Raw genomic sequence first — 26823 nt, forward strand, 5'->3', positions numbered from 1 at the left:
TGATCTTTGAGGGAATTTTGGTGGTCTGTGTGACTCTGGACAAATAGTTTCATCTCTCTGGGCCCTAATTTGCTCATCAGTAAAATGGGTGTGCTAGATCCATCTTGAATTTTCTCAGATCAACTCATAAGAGTGACTGCTAATGTATGAGTATTTGCATGTCAGAAATCAGCAAATGCTATATAATAAGGGTTTGATTTATTGTTTTGTTGATTGTTTAGCTTTAAAAGAGTGATGGAGAAGATATAATAATATAGATAAAACACAAAACAGTACATGCCACCCACCACCTGTTAAACATTTATCTGCCTCCCTTTCAATAAGGGGTTTGGACTAGATGATTTTGAGGTTTCCAAACAGTTCAAAAGTCTTACATTATTTCTTATTTTGCCCCTGTTCAGGGGGAAATGGAGGGAACCCCAATGAAAAAATATTGTGGTATTCAGATAAGTGGTGAGATACCCTGAGACTTAGCGTGTTCTGCTTTGTGAAGATGGCACATACTGAACTATTGCTGGACTAACAAAGAGGTTGAGAAGCTTTGGTCTTTTCTGCAATTCAAGCCCTGGGAAGAGGAAGAAGCAGAATTGAACTTGTCTTCCTGATAGTAGGTGGTAAAAACTATTATTAAAAATTAGGGAGCAGACCTCAGAGTCATAATTGCCTGCTTTCAAGGTCCTATAGCTGATATCTAAAACTGAGTGAAGAACTTGGGCAAGTTGCTTTTCTTAGTGCCTTCAGTGTCCTCTTGACTCTAAGATACTTAACAGGTAAGCATTCAGCATGGGTAGAGGGAGTTTCTTCCTTGAAGCACATTAAAACAACTACATTAATGAAATCAAAGATCTGGTCCATGGAAACAATGGGAAAAAATTCACATTCATATAGGATCTTAAGCCCCAAGTTCTAAAGCATCAAATGATTTCCTAATAATAACCCTGTGGGATAAACAGTGTAAGTATGTTATCACCATTTTACATATAAGGGAAATGAGGCTTAGAGATGTTAGTGCCAGAGCTGGGTTTCAAACTCAACTCCTTCTTGACTCCAAACACTCTTCCTTGTACTCCTGGATTTCCCTCAGGGCCACAAAGAGAGTAAGTGGAAAGAGTAGGATTCAAACTGAGATCTTCCGACATTAGACCAAGGTTCTTTTAATCATACTTCATTGCTTTTCAGCTTTTGTTAATATGTTCTGATCAGTTTTAGAGGTAACAGCAGAAATTGATTATGGAATTAGAAGACTCAGGTTCCCCAACTTGTTCTTCCACTCCCTGGTAGTATGACCTTGGCCAAATTCTTTTATCTTTTTTTGGCCTCATCATCCTTATCTCTACTTTAAAGGGGTGGGAGAAGATGGCCTGTGAAGTCTTTGCCAGCTTCAAAATTTACCTCTAAGTTTCCTTCTGAGAGAGAAACCAGACAGATAGGAAGGATAATGAATAATGATCTGGGTCTAGAGTTAAGATGAGAGTTAAATCTGACATCAGACATTTATTAGCTGGACAAGTTATTCAAATTTTGTCTGCTTCTATTTCCTCAGTTTCAAAATGGGCATAATAATAGGACTTATTATGCACAATAAAATGGGATGATAATTGTAAAGTGCTTAGCACATATAGGAGGTGCTTAATAAGTGTTTATTCCTTTCTTAGATTCTATGATCCTCAATTTATATGACTGCTATAAACTAGTAACGAAAAGATATCTATTTTGTGCAAGATTGGGTATATCTCTACTCTGTAGACCAATTTACTAAAGATTGTAAAAACAGACATGTTATGTACACCCATTTTGGTGGGGCATGGTTGCCTAGCAAGTCTTTGGAATTGAAGAAAGACATTTTATGGGCACCAGCACTTTCAAAGGCATACAATTCCATTTGTTCACAGAGTAGGATCCTTGTTCATTAATCTTGGGAAGTAAAGTTGCTTGTGGTTCTTACTTCTAACATTGAGCAAATAACAAAATTCCTTTTCTTCTTATAGAAATACAAAAAATGCAGGTGAATGAGGGAGAAAGACAGAAAGTAAAGCTCAGAGAAGGACCACTGTATAAGATCATTGAAAACCACTATCTCCCAGGGCTATTGTGAAGATTAAATGAGATATTTGTAAGATGCTTAGCACAGTGCCTGGCAATATAAGGCATTAAATAAATCCTTCTTCCTTTCCTTCCTTTATGTAGACACTTTGTTTGATGAACTCAAAGAAATTCAAAGACATTTCCTGATAAGAAGATATATATCCCTGAAGGTGAGAGTGGAGAAATTCTAATTGTATTCATTTTTACATTGCAGATAGACTAGGATATTGCTCAGACTTTTGTCATGGGTCAGTGGCATTTTCTGGAATGGAGCCAAAGATCTCCAGATCCCTACTTTTATCCATCCATTCATTCTGTCCTTGCCTCCAGCAAAGTACACTGACTTTGAGGAACAAAGAACTGAGAATCAAGAAATTTAGGTTTTTTGTTGGGATTTTGCTTGATTCATTGTGTGTTCTTTGATTTTCTTTTCTGCAAAATGAGAGTAATGATATCTGCAACTTATTACCTCCCAGAAATGTAAGGGTCAACTAAAATAACAAATTTAAGATTGTCTGGTAATATTATCCAATCTGTAGGAATGCTAGTATTTATAAAGTAGTTTGAGGACTGACTAGGGCTATGCAAGTTCTGGGCTGATAGAAGGTATAATCCCAGGCTACTTCCTTTACTCTGTGATTGTCACATTTGGACTAAATTGGAAGAGATCAGTCTAGAGCAGTGAAAAAGTCTGAGTTATAAAACATCTATGAAGAAATGTAATTTAATCATCTGCAGGTACCTTGTAATAAGAATTCAAAATACGCTAACTGAATATGGTTTAGCAAAAACCTAGCTGCTATAAACAGAAGAGAGAGAGGTAATTAAAACAAATTAGCTTCAACAGTATCTTTTTTGTTTATATGGTGGTTACATTATTTCTATGTAAACTGGTCCTTCTGAAGTGTTAGAAAACACTTTGTCATTCACTAGATAAAAGACCCATTAATAATCTGATTTATACTATTGTGGTTTTTTTCTCCAGAGAGAAAGGGAAGATCTCAATTTCTTCCCAGTTTCTCCCCAATGCTGAGATTTCTAAGTTGTTGAAGTCTGAATTTCTTACAATGGATATAAAAAGAGTCTCATTTCCTGCTTCATGCCTACCCCAGTGGTTAGGGTTACCAATGGGCATTCTGTATGGTTTGGCCATGCTCTGCAAATAGTAGGCAAGGGACTCCTCTTGAAAATACTTCCCAGTAGCCTTCAATCATAGGTGTTTTCCCAGCCTGCTTTGTGGAGACGGTTCAATCCCAGACTTGACAATGTTAGCTGGCTGTAACCCAAAGACCTCAGCTTTGCCTTGTTTAGACTAATCATCTTCAATGGCTGGGCTGCTTTATAGGGGAGCATTGTGTACTCTAGAAATAAGCATGCATGTTTCTGAGAGAAGCAAAGAAACTGATTTCACAGTCCTTAAAATGCTCGGTGATTGCAATCATTCTGACAATGGGTTTTCATTTGAGAGGCTCCAAAGACTCTGGAGTCTCTAACCGCTCTCTGATGAAGGTTAGAGGAGAGATCCAGGCTTCCCTGAGAGCCTACCTCATTAGGATTTTTCTTTTCCTGTAGGGAAGAGTGCCAATTAGATCTTACTTAACTTAGCTGTAGAAATTAGGACCCTAAGGAGTTTACTCTCAGAGATCTTGAGTATTTTGAAGCATTAGCTTTGGTTGATCCTATATAAAACTTTAAAGTATGTCTTTGTCTCTGCTGCTTCTCTCATGGCACTCTCCATTCCATTCAATTGTCCCTCCTTTAGGGAAAGGGATGGTTTAGCTTTTCCCTGCATCCCTGTTTTCTGGAGCATAGTAACAAACCACTTTATTATTGTTTGTTGAATGAGAAATAATGCTTTCTTCTTGACTTTGCCTTTTAGATGCTCTTCCTAGTTCTGGTTCTCCTCTCCTTCCTTCTCTAGCCTACAGTAAGCTATATATTAATTCCTCCTTTTAACTAGTGCCTTTAAACTAGTGTTTATTCCTAATAGTTGAGAATCACACCTTCCCAGGGACACTTGCATTTTAATTCAGTTCAGTCAGTTTTTAATCATTTCTGACTCTTCATGACCCTACTTGAAGTTTTCTTGGCACAGATACTGGAATGGTTTGATATTCCCTTCTCCAGCTCATTTTACAGATGAGGAACTGAGGTAAACAGGATTAAGTGACTTGCCCAGGGTCACACAGCTACTAAGCCAGATTGGAACTCAGAAAGACAAATCTTTCTGACTCCAGGGCTGGCATTTTATCCTCTGTGCCACCTAGTTGCTTCCTGAATTCGAATAGTGGACTTATTTGACTAGGCTTGTTAGATATGGCTCTTTCACACACTGCAATTCAGCCAAAATGACCCTGTTGTTCCTTCCAACAACCCTACCTCAAGTCTTTGCCTTTGCCTAGGCTGACCCTTGTGTCTGACATGCATCCCCTTCTCATCTTAGCCTCTTGGAATTCTTAATTTTCTTCAAATCTAAGCTCTAATGTCAGAATTCTTTCCTGATCTTCCCAGTACTAGTCCCTCCCACTGAAATCATCTTGTATTTATTGTGTGTGTACTTTGATGTGTACATATTCTCTTCCATTATGTATTGTAAGCATTTTGAAAGCACAGAATTTTTAAAGCATTTATTAAGTGCTCTCTATATGCCAAGCACTGTACAAATATATCTCATTTGATCCTCACAACAATCATGGGAGGTAGGCACTATTATTATTATTATTATTTTTCCCTTCAAATTTATTTACTTATTTAGAATATTTTTCCATGGTTTCATGACTTATGATTTTTCCCACCCCTCTCCCCTCCTCCCTCCCTGAGTTGACAAGCAATTCCACTGGGTTATACATGCGTCATTGTGCAAAACCAATTTCTATGTTATTCATATTTGCAATAGAGTGAAATCTTAATGCCAAAAGCTCCAATCATCTCCCCATTGAACCACACGATCGGTTTTTCTTCTGCATTTCTTCTTTTTTTTAAAAACATTATTTTATTTTGTCATTTCCAAACATTATTCATTGGAGACAAAGATCATTTTCTTTTCCTACCCCTCCCCCCTCCCCCCCCACCTCTTCCATAGCCAATGCACAATTCCACTGGGTATCACATGTGTCCTTGATTCAAACCCATTTCCATGTTGTTGGTATCTGCATTAGAGTGTTCATTTAGAGTCTCTCCTCAGTCATATCCCCTCCACCCCTGTAGTCAAACAGTTGCTTTTCCTCGGTGTTTTTACTCCCACAGTTTGTCCTCTGCTTGTGGATAGTGTTTTTTCTCACTATTATTATTATATCCTTTTTATAGTTGAGAAAACTGAGGTAGACAAAGTTAAGTAACTTGCCCAAGATTATATCGGTAAGATTTGAATTCAGATCTTTTGGACTCCATTCCTTGTGCCAGGTAGTTGTTTCAGTTTTGTTTTTGTATCCCTGGCATCTAACAAAATGTGTGGCATATTAATAGTGAACAAACTTTTTAAACGGTTATCTAATCTTTGAACCATTGCTGTGTATTGGTTCCAAAGTGGAAGAGTGACAAGGGCTAGGCAACGGGTTAAGTGACTTGGCCAGGCTTACACAGTTAGGAAGTTTCTGAGACCATATCTGAACCCAGGAAGTCCTATCCCCAGACCTGGCTCTCAATCCACTGAGCCACCTAGCTGCCACCTTAATAAACTTTCAATTTAATGGTCACAGGCTCATAGATTTAGATGTTATCTGGTCCAGTCTTCTTATTTAACATCTGAGGAAACTAAGATCTTGGGAAACTAAGATCACAAGATCACATAGGTATCAGGTGGCAATGTTGAGATGGATGCTTTCGCTCCTGGTCCTTCAACCCTTCCTTCCTGTTTTCCCTAAGAAGTCCTTAGTACCTCTAACAAATGAGTCTCTAGGGGCTAGATTTCAGTCTAAAAGGAGACATTTGTAGATGGAAGAAACTTCTCAGCACCCCTTCAGGTGACAGTGAACAATGACTGAGAAACTGTATGTCTTTCAGGAAATAGTGAATGTGTTTACTCCCACCATTCTAATTCCCATTCTACAGTTCGGTGTTTCGGCTGGAAGGTTAAAAACAAATAATGGATTTCTGTACTTACATTGTGAATAAGTGGTTCCGGTTCCACTAACACTGAATCTGTTTAAGTGGAGCCTGTGTGTGACCACATTCTTCTGGGGCTGGAACAGAATGATGTGCACTTTGGGTGCAAATAAGCATCCGAGGACCACAAAGCCACTCAGGCTGACCGAGATGCACATGGTTGTAGTCTGCACCTGGGAAGAGAGGATTTGCTTGGTAAAGTTCTCTGGTTGTTAAAGAAAATGAAGACAACTAACTGAAGAGTAAAGCATTCCTCAATGGGAATTATTCAGTCCAGTTTATAGAAATGTAAAAATAGTACAAGGGGTTTGATGAGGTCTCCTCTTTGATTCATCAATGATTCAATGAGATAATGATTATAAAGCTCTTAGCATAATGCCTGGCACATAGTAAACATTACATAAAAGTTAGTTAGGGGGCAGCTGGGTTGCTCAGTGGATTGAGTCAGGCCCAGAGATGGGAGGTCCTGGATTCAAATCTGGCCTCAGACACTTCCTAGCTGTGTGACCCTGGGAAAGTCACTTAACCCCCATTGCCTAGCCCTTACCACTCTTTTACCTTGGAACCAATATATAGTATTGATTCCAAGATGGAAGGTAAGGGTTTAAAAAAAGTTAGTTAGATGAAGATGATGACAGTTGTGGCAATTCACATTTCCAGAGTTTAGTGCTTTAAAAAAAGGTAATTGCTTTCCATTCTTGAATGAATATTTTACTTGACCCACATTTTTCCTTATTCTGTCATTTTGCTCCTCTGAACTGTTTTGTGAGGAATCCTTCCACTATGGATTACTTATTGCCTTTTCCACACTGAAGACATTAATAACTTCTGTATGGAGCACTTGTGTCAAACTTGAGGCTGTGGACTTTAAGCCATCCACACAACTTCTACTGTGACCAGACTTTTAAAAATTGTATTTGGGAAATGTTTGACAATACAAATAAAAATACATTTCAGCACAGATAATGTTAATTTGTGTTGGGGTTTTCAAGTAATTTTTTGGCAGTAGGGATCTGTTTCTATTTGTTTAACACCATTGGTTTAAAGTACCTTTTATGTTTTTCTTTCCTTTGTTGAATTTCTAGAAACTTTGATATTACCAATCATCACTCATTCTTCGTTCATTCTCTTCCCTGGGTTTCAGCTAGTTTTTTGCTTTCAGAGTGGCCTGACCTCTCTTGTCACTTTATTCAACATCTCTGACGGTGGTTCCTTGTTCTTTCCCCTTTTATCTGTAAAGGCATCCCTCAAGGCTTTCTCAACTTGCTTTTTCTGCCCCTTCTTCCTTTGTGCTGTTTTCTGGATATGGCCCATAGATCTCTCTCTTTGGTTCCCTTAGGTATGCCGGCGACTCTCGAATTAGGACTAACATACATGTCTGAGATGGGACCTGAAGGGCACTCTTCCTGAATTTAACGTCCTGTGTAAAGGAGTAGAGATTTTGATTTCCCTGGGATGTGCTTTCTAGCCAAGGAAGGTGAGTTTCTGGGTCAGAGGGTACATCAGTAAACACCAAGTAGTCTTCTTCTTCTCAGTTACTGAGTTCATTCATTCATTCATTCATTCATCTATTCATTCATTTCTAGGACAGGATAAGACTAGACCTGTGAATTCACTGATACTCCCAGATGAAGGAACTCTAAGTCCCAATGTGGGTCAACATGTTCTCTGAAATGTATCATTTTTTGAGAGTTCCCTAGAGATAGATCTGAGAGGCTGTATCTTGCCTAGGGTCACGTAGCAAGTATGTGCCAGAAGCAGGACTTAAATTTAGGCCTTTCTGGTCCAAGGTCAGCTGTCTCTCCATTATGCCCCACTGCTTTTGTTACATGTGCCTACCATACACAGAGTATTGTTATGAACTTTGAAGGCATATTCTCTTTGCTCTCATGGAGTTTACAACCTGGCATATTCCTAGATTGTTAGAGCTGGAAGAGACTTTGGTTTTTCTTCTATAAACCAGATGATATTCTAGGAGGTTGAAAAGAGAAAGTTGGTGGCACAGAGGATAGAATGCTGGGCCTAGAATTGGGAAGACCTGAATTCAAATCTAACCTACAATACTTATAGGCCATGTGACCCTGGGCAAGTCCCTTGAATTCTCTTTCTTCTAATAGTTTCTCTAATAGTATCTACCTCACAAGGTTGCCATAGGGATTAAATGAGATAAAAATTTTAAACTAGACCTGGTACGCAGTGGCCCATAATAGATCCTTAATAAATGCTTATTCCTTCCCCTCCTCCCTTCCCAAGGTCACATAGCTAATCATCTAGTAAATCAGGCTTCAAACTTTGGTCTTCTGACTCTGAGTCCAGTTTTTTTCCATTATACAATTCCAGGAGGAAGACAAAACCAACAGAAGTAACTAGAATATTATGCCCTTTTAGACAGGTATAAAACAAAGCATTCCATGAAATTCTGTGGAAAGGTCACTCCTGCCTTGGCAGAGTGGACAGAGCTCCAGCCTTGGAGGTTGAGATTGAATCCTGCCTCACACTTACTTAAATTTATGACCCTGAGCAAATCATGTCAACTTCTCACTCTTCATTTGGACTAGAAAGTTGTGGAGAAGATGTTGGCCAGCACTGATGGAGGGAATGCCTTCACCTGGCAGTTCTCTGTATCAGGAACTCACAGGTATAATTCCTGCCCCTGCCCTGTAACCTGGATCCTTTCTCTGCTGCTTATAAACTTGACAAGATCCCCCTCATCCTTCTAAAATCCTCACTTGAGGCGGATATGTCTCAAGCCATCATCCTAAATACGTTCTTCCTTTAATAGCCATACTCCTTGAAAAAAAATCATCTGTATTTGTTGTCTACTTAAGAGAGCCATAATAGGCAGCAAAGACCTATAGATATCCAAGGGCATCCGTTTTCAGGGAGGCATACTTCCTTCTTGCCTGCCATGATTCTCCAACTAGTAACACTTTGCTCTTTTATGTAACTACCTCCTTCCTCAGAGTCCTGTCACCATAGAATTTTTCTTCTGGGACCTTATGTACTTGTCACCATCTAGCTTGTCATCTCTGTCTCCCTCTTCCTCTTCCCAAGGGGTTGGGGTATTGAGTAGTCTCACACATCAAGGGAGCTCTCATGGGGATGAACTAACCCATGGTGGACTGTCCTCTGTGATACTTCTGTTCCCCAAATTACATTTTTTTTCAGGATGTAAGAATTCTTATAATTTTCCTTTTTAACCCCTTGCTATCTGATTCCTGATTTCACCACTTAATTGAAACTGTTCACTCCAAGGATGTCAACCATTCAAGGTAGTCTGCACTGTTTGTGGGGGAACATTGAAGGCTCAAAACAGGGGTGTACTTGAGGAAACGGAAACTGGCTCATGAGACTCAACCATAAAATTTTCAGTATCAGGATTTAGGCCCAATAAATCAGCAAGTTTTATAAATCAAGGCCTGATTTATTATTATTGTGATTGTCTAGTCTTGAGAATGTGATGGAAAAATTGTTAATGAGGCAGATTAATCTTCCAAGTTTATCATGAGTATTTTTCTCCCCAGAGAGCTGGTTGTTAAATATTAACAGCACACCACTGGCCCAGAATAATTTATATTATTGGATGCCTTGACCAGTTTGTACTTTACTAAATAAATTCATTTCTCCAACCATTTATACACATCTGTCTCAGAACTTCCTTGGCATTGGTTCAGGATTCTTCGACAAAAAAGGAAAACCACTTGGTCACTATGTTGGATTGGTGCCACTCTCTAAAATAAACAATAAAAAGGAAATCCATATCTTGTATTTTCAAAGGAGAAAAACTAAGATAATTTGCTTCCTTATGGCATTATTTATGTTTTTTCTCTGAAGCATTTTCTGTTGGCTCACGCCTCTTTAGGGGGATAACCATTTCAAACCACTGTGACCAGAGTTCAAACTAATTACCTCTACAATTATTTATAGTCCAAACCTCCCCAATTGCTTCTGTTGAGGATGGCTTCATAAATATTCCTTTAAAAGAAGCAATACAACATACTCCCTAGAGACAAAATTGGAATGCGGGATGGAGATTATATATAGAAGAGGGTCCAAGAGAAGCAAGGTAACTCATTGATTTCCACCAATGAGGAGGGAGTCCCATGTCACTGGGTTTTCAGATAGTTTTCTGCTTTAATCCAGAGCAAATAAATGCACAAATTACTATAATATGAACTCTTACACTTTTTGAACTAACTCCCTTAATATCATGACTTTTCTACCCTCTTCTTTCTAGGCCTGTGATTTTAGTGGGAACTTCCTCTCCTAAGTCAGTTTAGCACTTAATCCACAGCTTAGAATCTTAGAGACTTGTTGAGAAGTTCGTCATTTGTTCAGGGTAACACAGCAGTATGTAGTCTTCCTAACTCCAAGACTGATTCTATCAAGCTTCCTCCTTAACGGTTTTCAAAAAGTTATTTTCAATCATTTTCCAGTTATGTCTCACTCTTTATGACACCATTTGGGGTCTTCTTAGCAGAAATACTTGAGTGGTTTGCCATTTTCTTCTCTTGTTCATTTAACAGAGGAGGGAATATATAAACAGGGTTGTGACTTGCCCAGGGTCACATAGTTGGTAAGCGTCTGAGGCTAGATTTGAACTTGGGAAGATAAGTCTTCTTGACTCCAGGCCTGGAACTCTATCACTGTGTCATCTAGCTGCCCTAAAATAAGGATGGATTTTTTTCCCCTATCCAGGTTCACAGAACCCTTGAAATTTAGACTCATAAATGGGATATTAAGAATCCTGTATGTTTGGTTGTGTCTCATTCTTTCAATGGAACATACTATTCATGGAGTTTTCTTGGCAAAGATACTGGTTTAGTTTGCCATTTCCTTTTAAGGCAAACAGAGATTAAATATAAATCAAAGTTATAGAGATGATTATATTTTTATAGAATGAAGTCATTTTTCTAACGTCTAATTCCTGTTCAGTTTTTTAATAATTTTTTTTTGTGATAAGTGGTGTAAAGAACCCAATAATCCAAGTTATTCTGAAGGATCTATTTAGTAAACTATATTGAAGGTAACTAGGTGGTACAGTGGATAGAGTGCCCATCCTGGAGTCTGGAAAGCCAAAGCTCAAATCCAGTCACAGACATTTACTAACAATGTGACCCTGGACATGTCACTTCCTGCTTGCTTCAGTTTTTTTCATTTGTAAAATGAGCTGGAGAAGGAAATGACAAACCACACCAGTATCTTTGCCAAGAAACCTCCAAATGGGGTTACAACTATGAATGATCAACAGCAAGAACAGCAAAAATATGTTGAACTACATCAGTGAATTTTGCCTGCCAGTTTTTAAATTGTTTTGGGGGTTTTGTCTAGTCAAACCTTGAAAGTAAGGACTCTCTTAATTAGATGTTTATCTTCTTGAGCATAGTAAGTTTATAATCAGAGTTTTTTTCTTTCTTCTTCTCATTTATCCAATTTTTAAAAATTGTACTAAGGGAAATCAAAGTTTAACAAAAGTTAAGTGACTTGGCCAAGGTCACACAAATAATATGTGTCAGAGATGGGATTTGAATGTTCTGATTCTCTTTTCACTGTATTATACTTATTCAGCAAAATATCTCAAATCTGTTCTCTTTAGAGGATGGAGTATAAAATATTTTGATCTGATTTTGCCTTCCTATGGTTAGTTAGTAGGATGGTCTGAGACTGGTGGTCTTCTCAGTGGGCTAGAGAAGCTATTATTAAAAATCCAGCCCACTGGGGCTTTTTGTTATTCAGAGCCACCTAGCACAATACACTATAGAGGAGGGACTTACAAATAAATATTTCTTGAGCTGAATTGGACTGTGTTGAGATGAGGAGGAAAGAAGTGTTTTATAGAAGCAAATTCATAAATCCAAAGACTATATGCAGCAAGACTTTAAAGAGGATTGAAGAGATAAACATTGATTTTGAGTCTATTTTAGGCAGCAATAAAATATATCTGAATATCATGTGATGGTATTCAGGGCTCTTTGCTACTTCGAAAATGTTATTAGAAGCATCTTTCAGTTTCAAGCAACAAGCCAGCCAAGGCATCCTGACAGAGCTGGGGAAAACCACAACCCTGCCCACTAAAAGCAGCACCATTGCTCCATGGGCCATGTCATGCTCTTTTGAACATTTTGAACATTGCAGGGTTCATTGTGACATTTACAATAGAAGTCTATTTGCTGGGAGAAACAAATGAGGGATATCATTAGAAAGGGTTGGCTTAAAAAACCCCACAACCTTACCTTCTTTATTAAAATCAACACTAATATCTGCTCAAAGGCAGAAGTGCAGTAGGGCTAGGCAATGGGGGTTAAGTGACTTGCCCAGGGTCACATAGCTAGGAAGTATCTGAGTTCACATTTGAACCCAGGTCCTCCTGTCTCCAGGTTTGGCTCTCTATCACTGAACCCCCTAGCTGCCCCTTATAAGGTGCTGGCTTAAGTAAGTGGCTTAAGTAGGCAAAGAAAATATAGAAAGGGGCCAAAAAGGCATGCAAATACTTACTCTGTAGTCACTTGATGTCACATAGAAGATGGGGAGAAAGGCCAACCAGATGATACAGGTGGTGTACATGGTAAAACCGATGAACTTGGCTTCATTGAAGTTCTCGGGGCACTTTCTCGTTTTGAAGGCATACACAGTACATAAGATCACGAGGATCACATCATAGGAAAGTGAAATCAGCATGCTGGAATCTTTGACATTGCATTTTAGGATCACTGTTTCCCGCTTCTCAGGCAGGGTATACCTCCGCGTGCCTGGAGCCTCGAGGATGAGCCACACTGACACCACCACGATCTGTACCAGGATCAGGCTCAGGCAGATGAAGACCTGAGAGCTAGGGCTGATGAATTTGGGCCTCTGAGCACCATTCTTGACCCCATTAAATATCCGGGCGATGCAATTTGTCTTTGTCAGCAGGGCTGCATAACACACTGCAAAGGAGCTGCCTAAACCCAGGCGTCGGAGAGTACAGATGACAGGGGATGGCTTAGCAATGAAAAAGAAGGTCATGCAGTAAGAAAGACCGACCCCGAAGAGTAAGATGTAGCAGAGCTCTCGGCCAGAGGCTTTGACCAAAGGGGTGTTGTTGTGCTTTATAAAGACCGTCACAACCATGCAGGTACACATGAAGCCCAAGCATGCAATAGTGACAGGACCTATGGCCCAGGCATCTTCCCACTTGATGTAGTCTTCTGGGAGGTCAAAACAACTGGACAGGTCTGGACTGGGCCACTGGCCAGGCCCACAGTCCACACAAGTGAACTCATCAGCCAAGTACTCATAGGGTTCACAGGGGATACAAATCCAGCAGCAGACATCCCCTGGCTGCATATTCTTCATTTCATTGGGAGCACAAGGGTCACTGCACTGGGAGGTGGGGATGGAGTTTCGGGACCAGTGGATTGAACTGACATCCAATGACAACGTTTCAGCCCAGTGACCAACCTTTAAGTAGGAGTATTTGCCACCAATGTACTGGAAATTGAATACGTTGTATCTACCCATTCCATCTCCAAAGGTGTCAAACTTGACAATGCTATCTGTTCCTTTGTTTGGATTGAATGGAGCTGTGAATGCAAATGGAGAGAGAAAAGAATATTGTTTAGATGTGTGTATGTTTTGTTTTTTAATCAACCACTTATTAATCTTTCAGAAGACCTGAGATAAGTTAAAATACAGGTTCTTAAACTCAAACAAGCAATTATATATTGCACAGATTACTGGCCTTAGATAATTCCCAGCTGGGTGACCCTGGGCACTGGGTAGCTCTTACCTCTCTTCTGCTTTGGAATCAATGCTTAATATTGATTTTAATATAGAAGGGGAAGGTTTAAAAATTATTAGTTTAAGAGGTCCAGTGAAATGACCAAATTTATTCCATTTACTTAGTATATATTTTTCACTGACTTACCTGTATAAACTCCCCCCCCCCCACCCCCAGTGTAATGTAAGCTCCTTTAGGGAAGGGGCAATTTTATTTTTTATTTGTAAATGCAAGATGAGTCTAGTGACTGGCTTATAGTATACACTTAATACATTCTTGTGGAATAAGTGAATACATTCATGCATGCATGCATGAATGAATGAATGCATAAATAAGTCATTTTAAAAGATTTCTGACAGCTATTATCAACAAAGCAAGGATCCAGGGCAACTCCAAGGGACTTATGATGAAAAAGGATACTCATGACTATAGAAGAAGCACACAGAATTTGCATACAGATCGAAACATGCCATTCCTCACTCTATTTCCTCCATGAATTTTTCTCTAGTGTAAACAATGTGTCTAGTTTCACAACATGATGAACAGGAAAATATATATTATATGACAATATATGTATGACCTTTATCATGTTACCTGCGTTCTTGTAGAGGGGAGAGGTGTGGGAGGGAGGGGGAAAAGAATAAAACATAGAGTTTTTGGTCAGAGCTAGTGTGAGAATTTGTTTCTCTTGGAGAAACATATTTATTTTAACTTATAACAAATCAGATTTATTTTTATTGTTGTTACCATTTATCCTCTATGTGAAAAAAAAAACGGTAACTCAAAAATAAAATCAAACAAACAAAAAAAGGAAACAAAATAACTGGAAAAGTTTCAGAAGATCTGAAATGTATTGAGACTTTACTATTTTCAAAAAGATAAAACAACTGAATAACTAAATCTACAAATAAGCAACTTTAAGGTCTATTTCCTGCACAATTCTAAAATGCTTAATAAATTTATATTGACTGATTGGCTAACATTAAAAAAAGCTTTCTGAGTGAAGTTAATGCTTGGGATTGAGAAGAATTCTTTTATTTCTACCATTCATTTCTTGCCCTGGAAAGCTAATTCTGAATCTGTCCCTGAATCAGGAGTCAGAAGACTGATGTGAATCTTAACTATACCACTTACTAACTATGGGGTGTTGGACAAGTGATGTAACTTTACTGAGCCTTTTGCTTGTAGAAAAAGGAAAGCATAATTATGTTACTTACTACAAAGAAGTATGAAGACTTTAAAAAGGTGCATAAATATGAGTTTTTGTTATGGTTATTATTATTACTGCAAATATTAATGCTTCTACAGAGGTAGCTTGGCATAGTGGATAGACAGTAGGCTTCTGTTAGAAAGACCTGAGGGGCAGTTAGGTGGTATAGTGGATAGAACACAGGGTTTGGAATTGGGAAGACCCATTTTTACAAGTTTAAAATTTAGCCTCAAACACTTTATCTTCTTTGCCTCAGTTTCCTCATCTGTAAAATGAACTTAAGAAGGGAATGGTAAACCATCTTTGTCAAGAAAACCACAAAATGAAGTCACAAAGAGTGGACATGACTAAATAACAACAGAAAGACCTGATATAAGTCTCAACTTTGACATCTATTGTCTGATGACTCTGGGCAAGTCACTTAATCTCTTTATCTCCCCTGACAATATTATAATATTACAAATTGCAGAACAGGTTTTCTCTTCTCCTATTAGAAGGGAAGCTACATGGATGGAAGTACCATCTGGTTCCATTATTTTAAATAAATGTTCTTCCTTTCTTGCTCTCTATAATGGATCTCAGCTTGTCTTAATCTACTCAATCAGAGTCTCTTAGCTATCCAGGGTTTCTATAGGACAACACTGACCCAGAGTCCAGCATATAGTCAGCCTGTCAGAGGAAGGTCCACTAGTTCCTTTAGCTTAATAATTACCAGTCTTTTATTTTCTTCCCTTCATAGCCAAATTATCTTTGTCACCCGTGGTGAGTTTGTTGCCCATGTTGGTTAGTGGATTAAGTATAGCTATGGAGCCTAAAGCTAATATGTGGTTGTCAAAAATGTCATGTCTGAGGAAGCAAACACTGCTACTGTTCATACTTTTTAAAGCTCTTACTCTGGCTTATGAATGGCAGGAAGCTAGCAGCCAGCCCAGTCTCTTTGATTCTCAGAAGGAAATTGTAAAGTGAATATAAGTTAGGGGCAAGCTTGCTTTCTGGGTTTGCTTCTGAAGAACTGAAACTCCCTCATGGTTGTCTGTGATGCATTGATTCTGTTGTCTCTCCTCATGCATTAAGGGCTATGTCTAGTTCTCATATCTTACTTTGAAATAGTTAAAACCGAACAATTAGAACTGTGATTCTCTGGGTGATTAACTGTTTAGTACTTTAGACTATCAAAGCTGTGGAAAATTTCTTCCTTTTCCTCAAACTGAGGTTCATTAAGGGAGCCATCAAGCATTCCAAATGGAAAAGTCCACCACAGCCACTGGAATTTTAGTTGCATTTGGGGTTTCTGTATAGGAGGAAACTTCAGTACAGCTGCCAGGAGGATGAAAGCAGGACCTATTCATTTTTCACTGAGGTGGGTTATTATTTGGCCCAATGCATCTCTATCACTTCAGAAATGGAAATCCTGCTTCCTTCTCTCTTGGATAACAGGTATCAAGACTTTATTTTCTAAAGTAGAGCTTCCTTTGAACTCTGGTGAAGTCCAGGACTTTTCCGACCAGTTCATAATATGACTAGTTTTGATGCCCTGTTTTGAATAGATTCATTTGAAAAGTTTTTAAATCAAAGTGATGTGGACAGAAGTGGCAAACCCTCCCAGGAACACAGGTAGAAATGAAGCATCTGTGTTGTTAACATTTGAAGTGTCCCAAAAATCTTAATGCAGTTTTAAGCTGGAATAACTTTAGAAGTATAAATGCTAAAACTTTTGAAAAACATTATTCAAAAGGTTAATTATAAAAAATTTAAAGGTAGTGATTTTCTTGTTAAAATTCAAAATACTCACTGTCTTGTGCTATCCATTTTTCAAGTAGATTTTCAAACTTTGTAAAACTTTCTGTTGCGCAGTGACTGAGAGAATTACTTATAATTCTAGCCATAAGATCATCTAGAGAGTGAAAATTTGATGCATTTTTGATGCATTAGCTGACATTTTTGATGTGATCCACCAAACCAAAAGCTAATGGACATAGATCAGGTAACTGAAGTGACCAGCAAGGGAACCTCCTCCACTGATCCTCTGGTCTGAGAAAATGGCATCTGGAAATTTGCAATGCTATGCTGTATTACTGGGTGCCTTATCTTGTTAAAATTATAAATTTGTTATTGAAAATTTACAAAGGTAAATGAAGGTAAAGAAATTTAAAGAAACAAACTTTCAGATGATTTTAAAAATAAATCTATAGTCGTACTTTTGAAGTTATTAAAGCTTAAAATTATACTAAGACATTTGGGACACCTTGTAGTATAGTTTGGAGGAGAGGAGCAAGATAAGTATTTAAGAGAGTTTACTATGTGTGAGGAATTGTGCTAAGGGTTTTACAAATGTCTCATCTGACCCTTATGACAACCCTTTGAAGTATTTTATAGTAGAGTAAACTGAGACAAACAGAGGCTGTGGAAGGCCCAGAGTCACACAGCTAGCAAGGATCTGAGACTATCTGAACTTTGTTGTTCCTGACTTTGGGTCAGTGCTCTATCTTACTGTGCCACTTACATGAATCTGTTTAAGTCTCTATGCTTGGGATTCCACGTGACTCACTGGAGGGAATTCAGGAATTAGAGTCCACTAGGCCTGCCTTTGAATTCTGTTTCTGATAGTTGCAGTCTTTGTAATCTAGGGTAACTCACTCCTTTGCCTCAATTTCTTTATTGGTAAAACAAAAATAGTAATATCTTGCATACCTGGCTCAGAAAGTTATCGTGAGGCTCAAAAGACTGGATGTAAAACATAGTATAGGTTAATGGCAAGGGGGGGATTAAATTGAGAGTCTGATTACAAGAAGGCTGTACTACAGTGTAAAGTGCATTTGGAAGAATACTGGACTGACAGTCAAGAAAGACCCTATTTCTAATCCTACCTCTGATACCTACTAGCCATAGGTGGGTGACTATGGATGAGGTACACAACCTCTCAGAAACTCAGTTTTCTCATCTATAAGAAAAGGTTTTGAGGGGGATTGTGTTCTTGAATGATATCGGTGAAGGGAATTCCAGATGAGGCTCTTTTCCCACCGAAGAATTTAATTTCCCATGGCAAGCCATGGTATAGCAGCTAGCTGTTTACTTAGAGGGAAGACTGGGGGCACTGAGAAGTCCACAGATTTTTGTAGGGTTACATAGCTAATCTGTGTATGAGGCAGAACTTGAACTCAAATCTTGACTCCAAGGCCAGCTTTCTATCCATTGTGCCACAATAATATCAAGCTGCTGACCTCTTTATGGGATAGGGATAACACTGTGGCATGTCCCTAAATTGGTAATACAGTTTTAAGCCCTTACGATTTTAAATTGCACAAAAACTTTTGGGGCTAGGTGGCATAGTAGGCAGAGTGTCAGTCCTGGAGTCAGGAAGACTCATTTTCCTGAGTTCAAATCTGGCTTCAGATACTTCCTAGCTGAATGACCCTGGATAAGACACTTGAACCTTTAATCCACCATCTGTAAAATGGATTGGAGAAGGGAATGCCAAACCACTCCAATATATTTGCCAAAAAAAAACCCAAATGGGGTAATGAAGAACTGGACATATCTGAAAAGAATTGAAAAACAACTAGACTTTTGGGATACTCTGTACTACTTATAGAACCTAGCTCACAGGTTTAAAAAAACAATGCCTTACCTTCTGTCTTAGAATCAATTTTGTGTATTACTTCCAAGACAGAAGAGTGGTAAGTTAAGGCAATGGAAGTTAAGTGACTTGCTCAGGATCACATGGTTGGGAAGTGTCTGAGATCAGACTTGAACTCAGGACCTTCCAACTCTAGGTCTAACTCTCAGTCTACTGAGCCACTTAGCTGCCCCCTAACTAATAGATTTTTATGGAGTCAAATGATATGAGACATGTAAAACACTATAATTATCAGCTGTTATTATAGTAGGTCAGGTACTAACATGATCACATTTCATTATTCATAAGTACTAATGGACATCTTAGAAACCACAAGTAGCCATTTGGTTTCCCATTTTTATAACCCAGTTATTTCCCAAATCACTCTGAACCCATTTTATAAGGAATCTTTGGGAGAAAATGAGTCATTTCCTATAGCTGGGTCAGTAGAGGAGAGCAAATAAAAGTGTCTTTTTTAAAAAGCCCCTGGGAAAGGTTATGGGCTAAAGGGGGCTTCAGTGCCATAGCTGCAGGGAATAAAGTCTTTCGGAAACATATGAGAGCAAGCTGATTTAAGGATGGAACCAATTTTTAAAAACAACCCTTGACTGACCACAATTAATTTACCTGCTGATTATGAACAGAATCACAGACGCATTTCTTACTAGCTATTTATCACCCGAGCTTAACAGCTGGGGCTAGGTGACACTTAGACATCCCCAGGTGCTCAGTCTCACATATGAAAAATGCTCCCTAAGTACAAAAGCAGCCTTAAAAACCCTGAGCATTTGGGTGGAAGGATATTTAAAGAGCATTGCTTCTCAGAGTGTTTATGGTTTTAGAAAGGGACTCGCAGACCTTCTTTTGCTTCCTTGAAAAATCAATACTGTTAATGGTTTGTACATACGCCTCTTATTGCTTTTCTCTAGTTCATGTCATTGTTGAGATACTCCTGCACTCAAAGACTAGTCTGCTGGTATTAGCTTCGGAGATAGGAGGAAAAAAAGATGAAAGGAATTTCTTTCACCCCCAATTGAAGGGATGTGTATTCTTCTTGGCACAGTGGGTTCTGGCTAGCTTTCTTTAGGCTTTATTTCCTCTGGAATTCTTTTTCTGCTGGGAGTTAAATGTTCTTCTATTTGATGCTTTCTAGTTGGAAGCCCAAAGAGAGCACCCTGAAGATTTTGTGAGGGGCTGTAATGAAAGGAATCTAATGTCTTTCCTATAATTGTATTGTATCCCTAAATATCTCAGTAGGCTACTCCTGCATTCCTCTATTTTCTTTAATTTGTTGCTCCTCTCACATTATAGCTCTGCTCAAACTTCATTGACTCCCTATTCCTTCTAGATTCAGATATAAATTCCTCTGCCCTTCACAACCTGGATCCAACCTACTTTTTCAGCTTATGAGCATATGACTCCCTTTCATGTTCTGTGTCCAATTTAGTCTTCTCACTTTCCCTCATGGAAGAAAATGTATCCTCCATCTTAGTGTCTTCTCCATTCTACCTTTAAAATCACTTGTTTCCCTCAAGAGTCAGCTAAAGTACTACCTTCTTTATGAAGCCTTTTCTGATTCCTGTACCTCCTAGTACCTCCCTCAATGACCTTATATTCATTTCATTTCCATTAATGTACACGATGGTTCCAATAACAGAAAATAAACTCCTTGAGGGCAGCAACTCTTATATTTTTTCTTTTTATCCCTCTGTCTAGCACAATTTGAAATACATAGCAGGTGATCAACAAATGTGTGTGTTGACTGGTTATTCTCCTGTATTAAACTATATCTACCTAAATATATCTCTGCTCTGAAAAAATCTTTAATTTTATTAATATTTCTTGGGAACCCACTTAACCCAAATCTTCTGTGAGCTAAGCAACTTATTTATTTAGCTAAGCTAAATTTTAAGTGAGCTAAGCAGCAGAATGAAGATTTGAACTCGGGTTCTCTGACTTCAAATCCATTGCTTGTTTTAGTAATATTCTTAGCAGCAAAATGATGGACTATAGAGAGAAGAGAGGGAAGAAAAGGACTTGGACTTTTGCCTCCTCTTTTCTCAAGGTCCCCAAAATAGTACTTCCTTTGGCTGCTTACCACATTAAAGAGTATTCATCCTTATACAAAAAGGATGTACTCTAAGCCATCTGGGTAATTAAGTCTAATGTTTCCATTTTCATTCAGTCAATGGTTTTACAGGAGATGGCATATTGGTTTAAGAATAGAGTATGGACTTGAAGTTAGCAAGGTAAGATTTGGAAGAGGATACTTCTGCCCCAAGCACATAATTCAGATGCATTTTGAATATTTTTCACATGCTACCCTGGCAGTTTTGCCCTCAGTCTAATCTGATTTCCAGAAGAGTGTTGGCTGGCAAATTTTGGATACTGATATCTTAAGTCACCCCTCCTGGCTTCAGTTTGAGAAAAGGAAAGAAAACTCCTAGAGAGTGAGAAAGGGAGGCTTTTGTCCAGATACTTGCAAAGCTTGGCCATTACTCTTCAGAAGACAGACCAATTATGCAAAACTCCTTAAGCCTCACTAGATGGTGCTACAAAAGCTTCCAACTTCTTGAGAAAAAAGAAAAAGGCCATGTGGGTTTCACGATCCCCCCCCCCCCCCCGCCCCCTTCTTCTAAGTAATAAGGCATAACAGGTGGAAAACTTGAGCCATCTCAAGTGTAGTGTCTTATACAGATTAAGAGACAGATACCCATGGCACAAAGTTTTTAAGGACATGTTTTCTCTTCAGTATGACAAGCTAAATTCAGTTTATTGTTAGTTATATGAACTGTTCTGAATTCAATTTAAATTCTGTAGTGGGAATTTTTTCCCCCACCGATGGATAAATCTATTATTCGCATTCACAACCCACTTTTAATAAACCTAGTGGAGAGAGTGCTGTACCTGGACCTTAGTTTTGGCGCCTTTTCAGACACTAACTGTGTGACCCTTGGCCAAGTCACTTTACATTTCAGGCTCAGTCTCCTCAGCTATAGAATGGCCGTAATAATTATAGCATTTATATCACAGGATTATGTTGAAGATTATGCCAAAGAATGTATGAAAAGTGCTTTGCAAAATGTATAGGCCCTGGAGTATTTCTATATGACCTGGAAAGACCTCCATGAACTGATGTGGAGCAAAATGAACAGAACCAGGAGAACATTGTACACAGGAAGTGAAGCATTGTAGACCAATCAAATGTAAGTGCTAATCCACATCATGAAGAAAGAACTGTGGGAGTAGAAACAGAAGAAAACCATGTGATTTATCCCTTGTTTATATGGACATAGGATTTGGGGGTTTGCTTTTTAAAAGACGACTCTATTACAAAAATTAATAATATAGAGATAGGTATTGAGGGATAACACATGTACAACCCAGTGGACCTGCTTGTTGGCTCTGGGAGGGGGGAAGGAAAAAAAAAACATGAATCATGTAACCATGGAAACATTCTTTAAAATAAAATTCTTACCATGAAAAAAAATGTATAGCACTCCTCCCCCCCCCCCATTTCAGAATTAGATTTATAAGTTACCTTGGCCACATGAATATTCTAACCGTAATGTCAAATTCTTGCTACACAAGCCTCAAATGGCCCACAAACTCCCAAGTGTTGCCTGAATCAGTTTAAAATGAAAATAGAAAATGGTTTAACAAAAGAAATAAAAATTCAACAAAACAATAAAATGTATAGCCCCAAGTAAATGCTATTTATAATAAGCCTGTGATCAACCCAAAGCAACATAATGAAGTAGACAAAAATTGCCTTTCTCCCTGTACCTGGTGCCTTCACATTGTCTTCAAGATGCCCTGAGTCCTCTACAGTTTTCCTTCTACCCAGGCTTGCTGCATCTGAATCTAACCCATGCTCTAACTATATTCAGGGCAGCTAGGTGGTACAGGGGATAGAGTGCCCAGGCTCATGTTGGGAAAACTCATCTTCATGAATTCAGCCCCAGTCTCAAACACTTCTTAACTGTTTGACCCTAGGCAAGGCACTTGACTGTTTGCCTCAGTTTCCTCATCTGTAAAATGAGCTGGAGAAGGAAATGGCAAACCACTCCAGTATTGTTGCCAAGGAAACCCTGAATGGGGCCGCAAAGAATCAAACATGACTGAAACAACTGAACTAACAAAATTCACTGCCTTCTGCCTTTGCAGTCTTGTTACACTTTATATACTCCAGTGACACTGTTTTCCTTGCTATTCCTCATGTGTGACATTATATCTTCCAACTCCCTTTTTAAAAACTCATATTTTCTGTTTCAGTAACAATTCTAAGACAGAAAGGCAAGGGCTAGGCAGCTGTGGTTAGGTGACTTGCCCAGGGTCACACAGCTAGTAAGTGTCTGAGGTCAGATTTGAAGAGGAAGCTTCCTGATTCCAGGCTTGGCATTCTAATAGTCATGCTACCTTGTTGCCCAAATTACATATGTAAGATATACCAGTTATAACTTAAATAAGCAAGTGTAGATCTGCATTGGTTTTCACACTTGGAGATTTCTATGCTAATAAAATCACAAGTCGTTAGAAATTATCCCTGTTTATTACCCATTTAATTTTTTATTTCATTTATTATATTTTAATTTTTTACTAATTATATGAAATAACATTTCCACACAAGTTTTCCTAAGTTATATGATGAAACTTATCTCCCTCCCTCCCTCCCTTCCCTTCTGCCTCTTAGTGCTGGCAGGTGATTTAATCTAGGTTGTACATGTGTTATCCAGCAAAACATATTTCCATATTGGTTTTTTTGTAAGTGAATAACCTTATAAAACCAAAAACCCCAAACATAAATCCAAATGAACAAGTGAAAAATCATAAGCTTTGATCTGGATTCTGACTGCTACAGTTCTTTCTCTGGAGGCGAATAGCCCTCCCTCTTTGTCCTAAGTCCCTCAGAATTGTCCTGGATCATTGTATTGCTGAGAGTAGCTAAGTCTATCACAGTTGATCATTCCACAATATTGCAGTTACTGTGTACACTGTTCTCTTCTGCTTATAGAAATAAGCTTCTGCTTATTTCTACTCCATAGCAGTCCAGGGAGGTCTTTCCTTTATTACCCATTTCAGATCGCTGTGTTACTAGGCAAGTAACTTCATTTTTTTTGTTTCTTCTTATTCATCTGCAAAATAGAAATAATCATATATGCACATGCATGTATGCATGTATAATGCAAATATAAATATGTACATGCACAATACTTCCCAAGGTTGTTATAGAAAAGAAAGTTGAGAATTAGGGGATTTGTGTTCAAGGCCTGATACTTCCCATCTGTGTGACACAACCTCTCTGAACCTCAAGCTCTTCCTGTGACTACATAGTTTTTAATGTCCCACCAATGACAGAATCTTATCTTTGCAAGGATGCTCAGAGACTGTCTGTTCTAACCATACCTGAAAATAGGATCTGTTTTGTAGCATGCTTGAAGAGTGAACATCAAGCCTTGGGTTGATGGCTTTGAATACACAAGCACCCATTCCCTTCCTGGTGTAGCCCATTCTATATTTGGAAACTAATTTTTATGAAGCTTTTCTTTTGTTGTTGTTATTGATTTGCATCCAACTTTCTGTGACCTCATTTGAGGGTTTCTTGGAAAAGACATTGGAGTGGTTTGCCATTTTCTTCTCCAGCTCATTTTATAGTTGTAGAAACTGAGGCAAAAAGGGTGAAGTGACTTGTCCAGGGTCACATAACTAAGCAGATTTGAACTCATTAAGATGAGTCTTCCTGACTTTAAGTCCAGTGCTCTATCCACTTTACTAACTAGCTGACCAAGATTTTCCTTTTACCAAGCCTAAATTTGTCTCTTTGTACCTGCAATTCATTACTCTCTGGTTCATGCATCACCACAATCCCTCTCCCATTCCCACTCCCACTTCTTCCATTGTTGAGTTTCTCCTGGAACCTTCATTTTGAGGAAGGGCCCAGGCCAGCTATCCTTCATTTTTTGGACTTTGCCACCGAGCCTCCCTCCATTGCTTTTCAGTTCCAATTTTCATATTGTTTTCCATTTGGGGGATGTAAGCTTTTTGAGGGCATGATATATCTTTCTTTTCACTTCAATTCATACTCCTATCAACTTATTGCAGTGCCTAACGTGTGGTAAGCACTTGATAAATGCATGTTGGCTTGACTCTGGGACCAAGCAGAACAAGTTTTATCCTTCCTCTTCAAGACAACCCTTTAAATATTTGAAGGCGTCTATCATAAAGTCTCTTCTTCAAACTGAACATCCCCACCTCCTTCATGCAGTATGCCTGGAACTTAAGGCCCTTAACCACCTATCTCTGGACATGTTAATTTATCAATATCCTTCTAAAATCGAGATTCCAGAACTGTGCATGCACTTCTCCAAAAATATCTAACCATGGCAAAGTACAATGGTATTATTACTTTGAATACCCTGAAAACTCTCACCTCTCTTAAAGGTAACTAAGATTGTTTTAGCTTTCTGAGCTTCTATATTGCACCATTAATTCATAAGGAGCTTGTAGTTTAATGGAATCCCTAGTTCTTTTTCATCTTAACAGCTTTCTTTCTAGTCTTCTCTCTCCCATCTTCAACTTGTGAACTTGATTTTTGAACTGAAGTGTTAAGATTTTATATTTTATTATACTTCTTATTCATCAAAAACCTTTCTGAATCTTTTCTGTCATCTGATGTGTGAACTCTGAGTCTTTACAAATTTGATAAGCATGTCATCTATGCCTTTATCCATATCATTGACAAAAATGGTAAACAGTCCAGGGCCAAACAGAGATTCCCCCGAGGAAAGCAAGCTGTACTTCCCACCAAGGGGATATGGAGCCATTAATTGCTACTCTCACCCCTAGGGACAACATGAAACATTGTCAACCACTTTTCAAAAATTTATGTAAACTACATATCAGATAGTGATCTTAAACTAGATGTATTTAGATTTTATCATTATATCATTTATATATCATATTATACTGTATTCTTTAGAAAGTAAGATATTATAATAACATCTTGATGGGTTTTTTTTTTTAAAAAGAAGCACTTTGCTTTTCCCTTAAGTTGGAAATAAAAAAGGTAGCTACTTTAGGCAGTGGCAGTCCAAGAAGGGGGACTTCGGCAAGAATGATCAGTAGTACCTTGGGATGCTCTTCAAATAATAACAGAATAAGCCCTTGATTAAAATGTTTGGGACCTCTCATGATTAGAGAAGCTATACTTTGTGTTTTCCATTTTTTGAAGATGCACTGGGGAAAGTTCTATGACATGTTTTGTGAGATCTTTCCCTCGAGATCATTTTTAGAATTTGCGTGACACTTTTTGACAACCTGCAGTCACTTTCTGAACTCTACCTTGAGGGGCCACTGAGAGCATCGGTGTTAAGAAATATATATGCCATCAATTGTTTATAGTATTGACTTGCTTCCTAAGCTAGGCTTATGGCTTCACCAGGTGTGCCTAGTGTCCATACTCACTCATCTTTCCCCTCTATCGCTGTCCATCATTCTAAGTGCACCAGCCCAGTTTTCCTAAATGCACTCCTTGCTTTTCCCTTGTCTCTCACACAGCCCTATTGTTAGGTCTTATCCTCTCTTTGGGAATAGCAGTCAGCCCAGTTGGGAGTCTCCTTACTGTCAATCACTTCCCAGTGAAGAAGAAAATTCCTGTCTTTAGATACAATAAGTGACATGTAGCATTCTTTGTAGATTGGAACCCATGGAGAGAATAATGATTCAGCGGAGAGCGTTAACTGTGACCGACTATGGGAATTTTCACAAACGTGCGTAGCTACTTTTGGATTATCTCCAGAACTAATATTAGCAGCCAGAGAGGCTGTTTGGCTTGATAACACTCATCAAAAGGTTTCAGTTCCTTGTGGGGCTGGGAATTGTGGATGCTGTACTCAGAGAGAATGCTGGCACAGCATAGCAAAATGTTGTGTAAGCTGATATTTTCAGATCCCTTCTCTGATTTCTTTGTACAAGATGCTAGGCTTCCTCGGGCCTCAGTTTCTCCTTTTATAAAATGAAGAAGATAGATTATATATGTGTGTGTTTTGA

At 38.6% G+C, this 26823-nt stretch overlaps 1 protein-coding gene across 1 annotated transcript in view; it reads right to left on the reverse strand.

Annotated features, from left to right (window-relative positions):
- The window catches only part of GRM3 (glutamate metabotropic receptor 3), a 305775-nt gene that overhangs the window by 20258 nt on the left and 258694 nt on the right, over nucleotides 1-26823 (reverse strand). Inside the window, exons 4-5 of the mRNA XM_001364106.4 lie at nucleotides 12685-13751; nucleotides 6188-6362 (exon numbers count right to left, since the gene is read on the reverse strand). Of these exons, the coding sequence (XP_001364143.1) occupies nucleotides 6188-6362; nucleotides 12685-13751 (1242 nt within the window). The remainder of the gene's footprint in view (nucleotides 1-6187; nucleotides 6363-12684; nucleotides 13752-26823) is intronic.

Source organism: Monodelphis domestica, chromosome 5, assembly GCF_027887165.1.
Source record: "Monodelphis domestica isolate mMonDom1 chromosome 5, mMonDom1.pri, whole genome shotgun sequence".
Classification (NCBI taxonomy): domain Eukaryota; kingdom Metazoa; phylum Chordata; class Mammalia; order Didelphimorphia; family Didelphidae; genus Monodelphis; species Monodelphis domestica.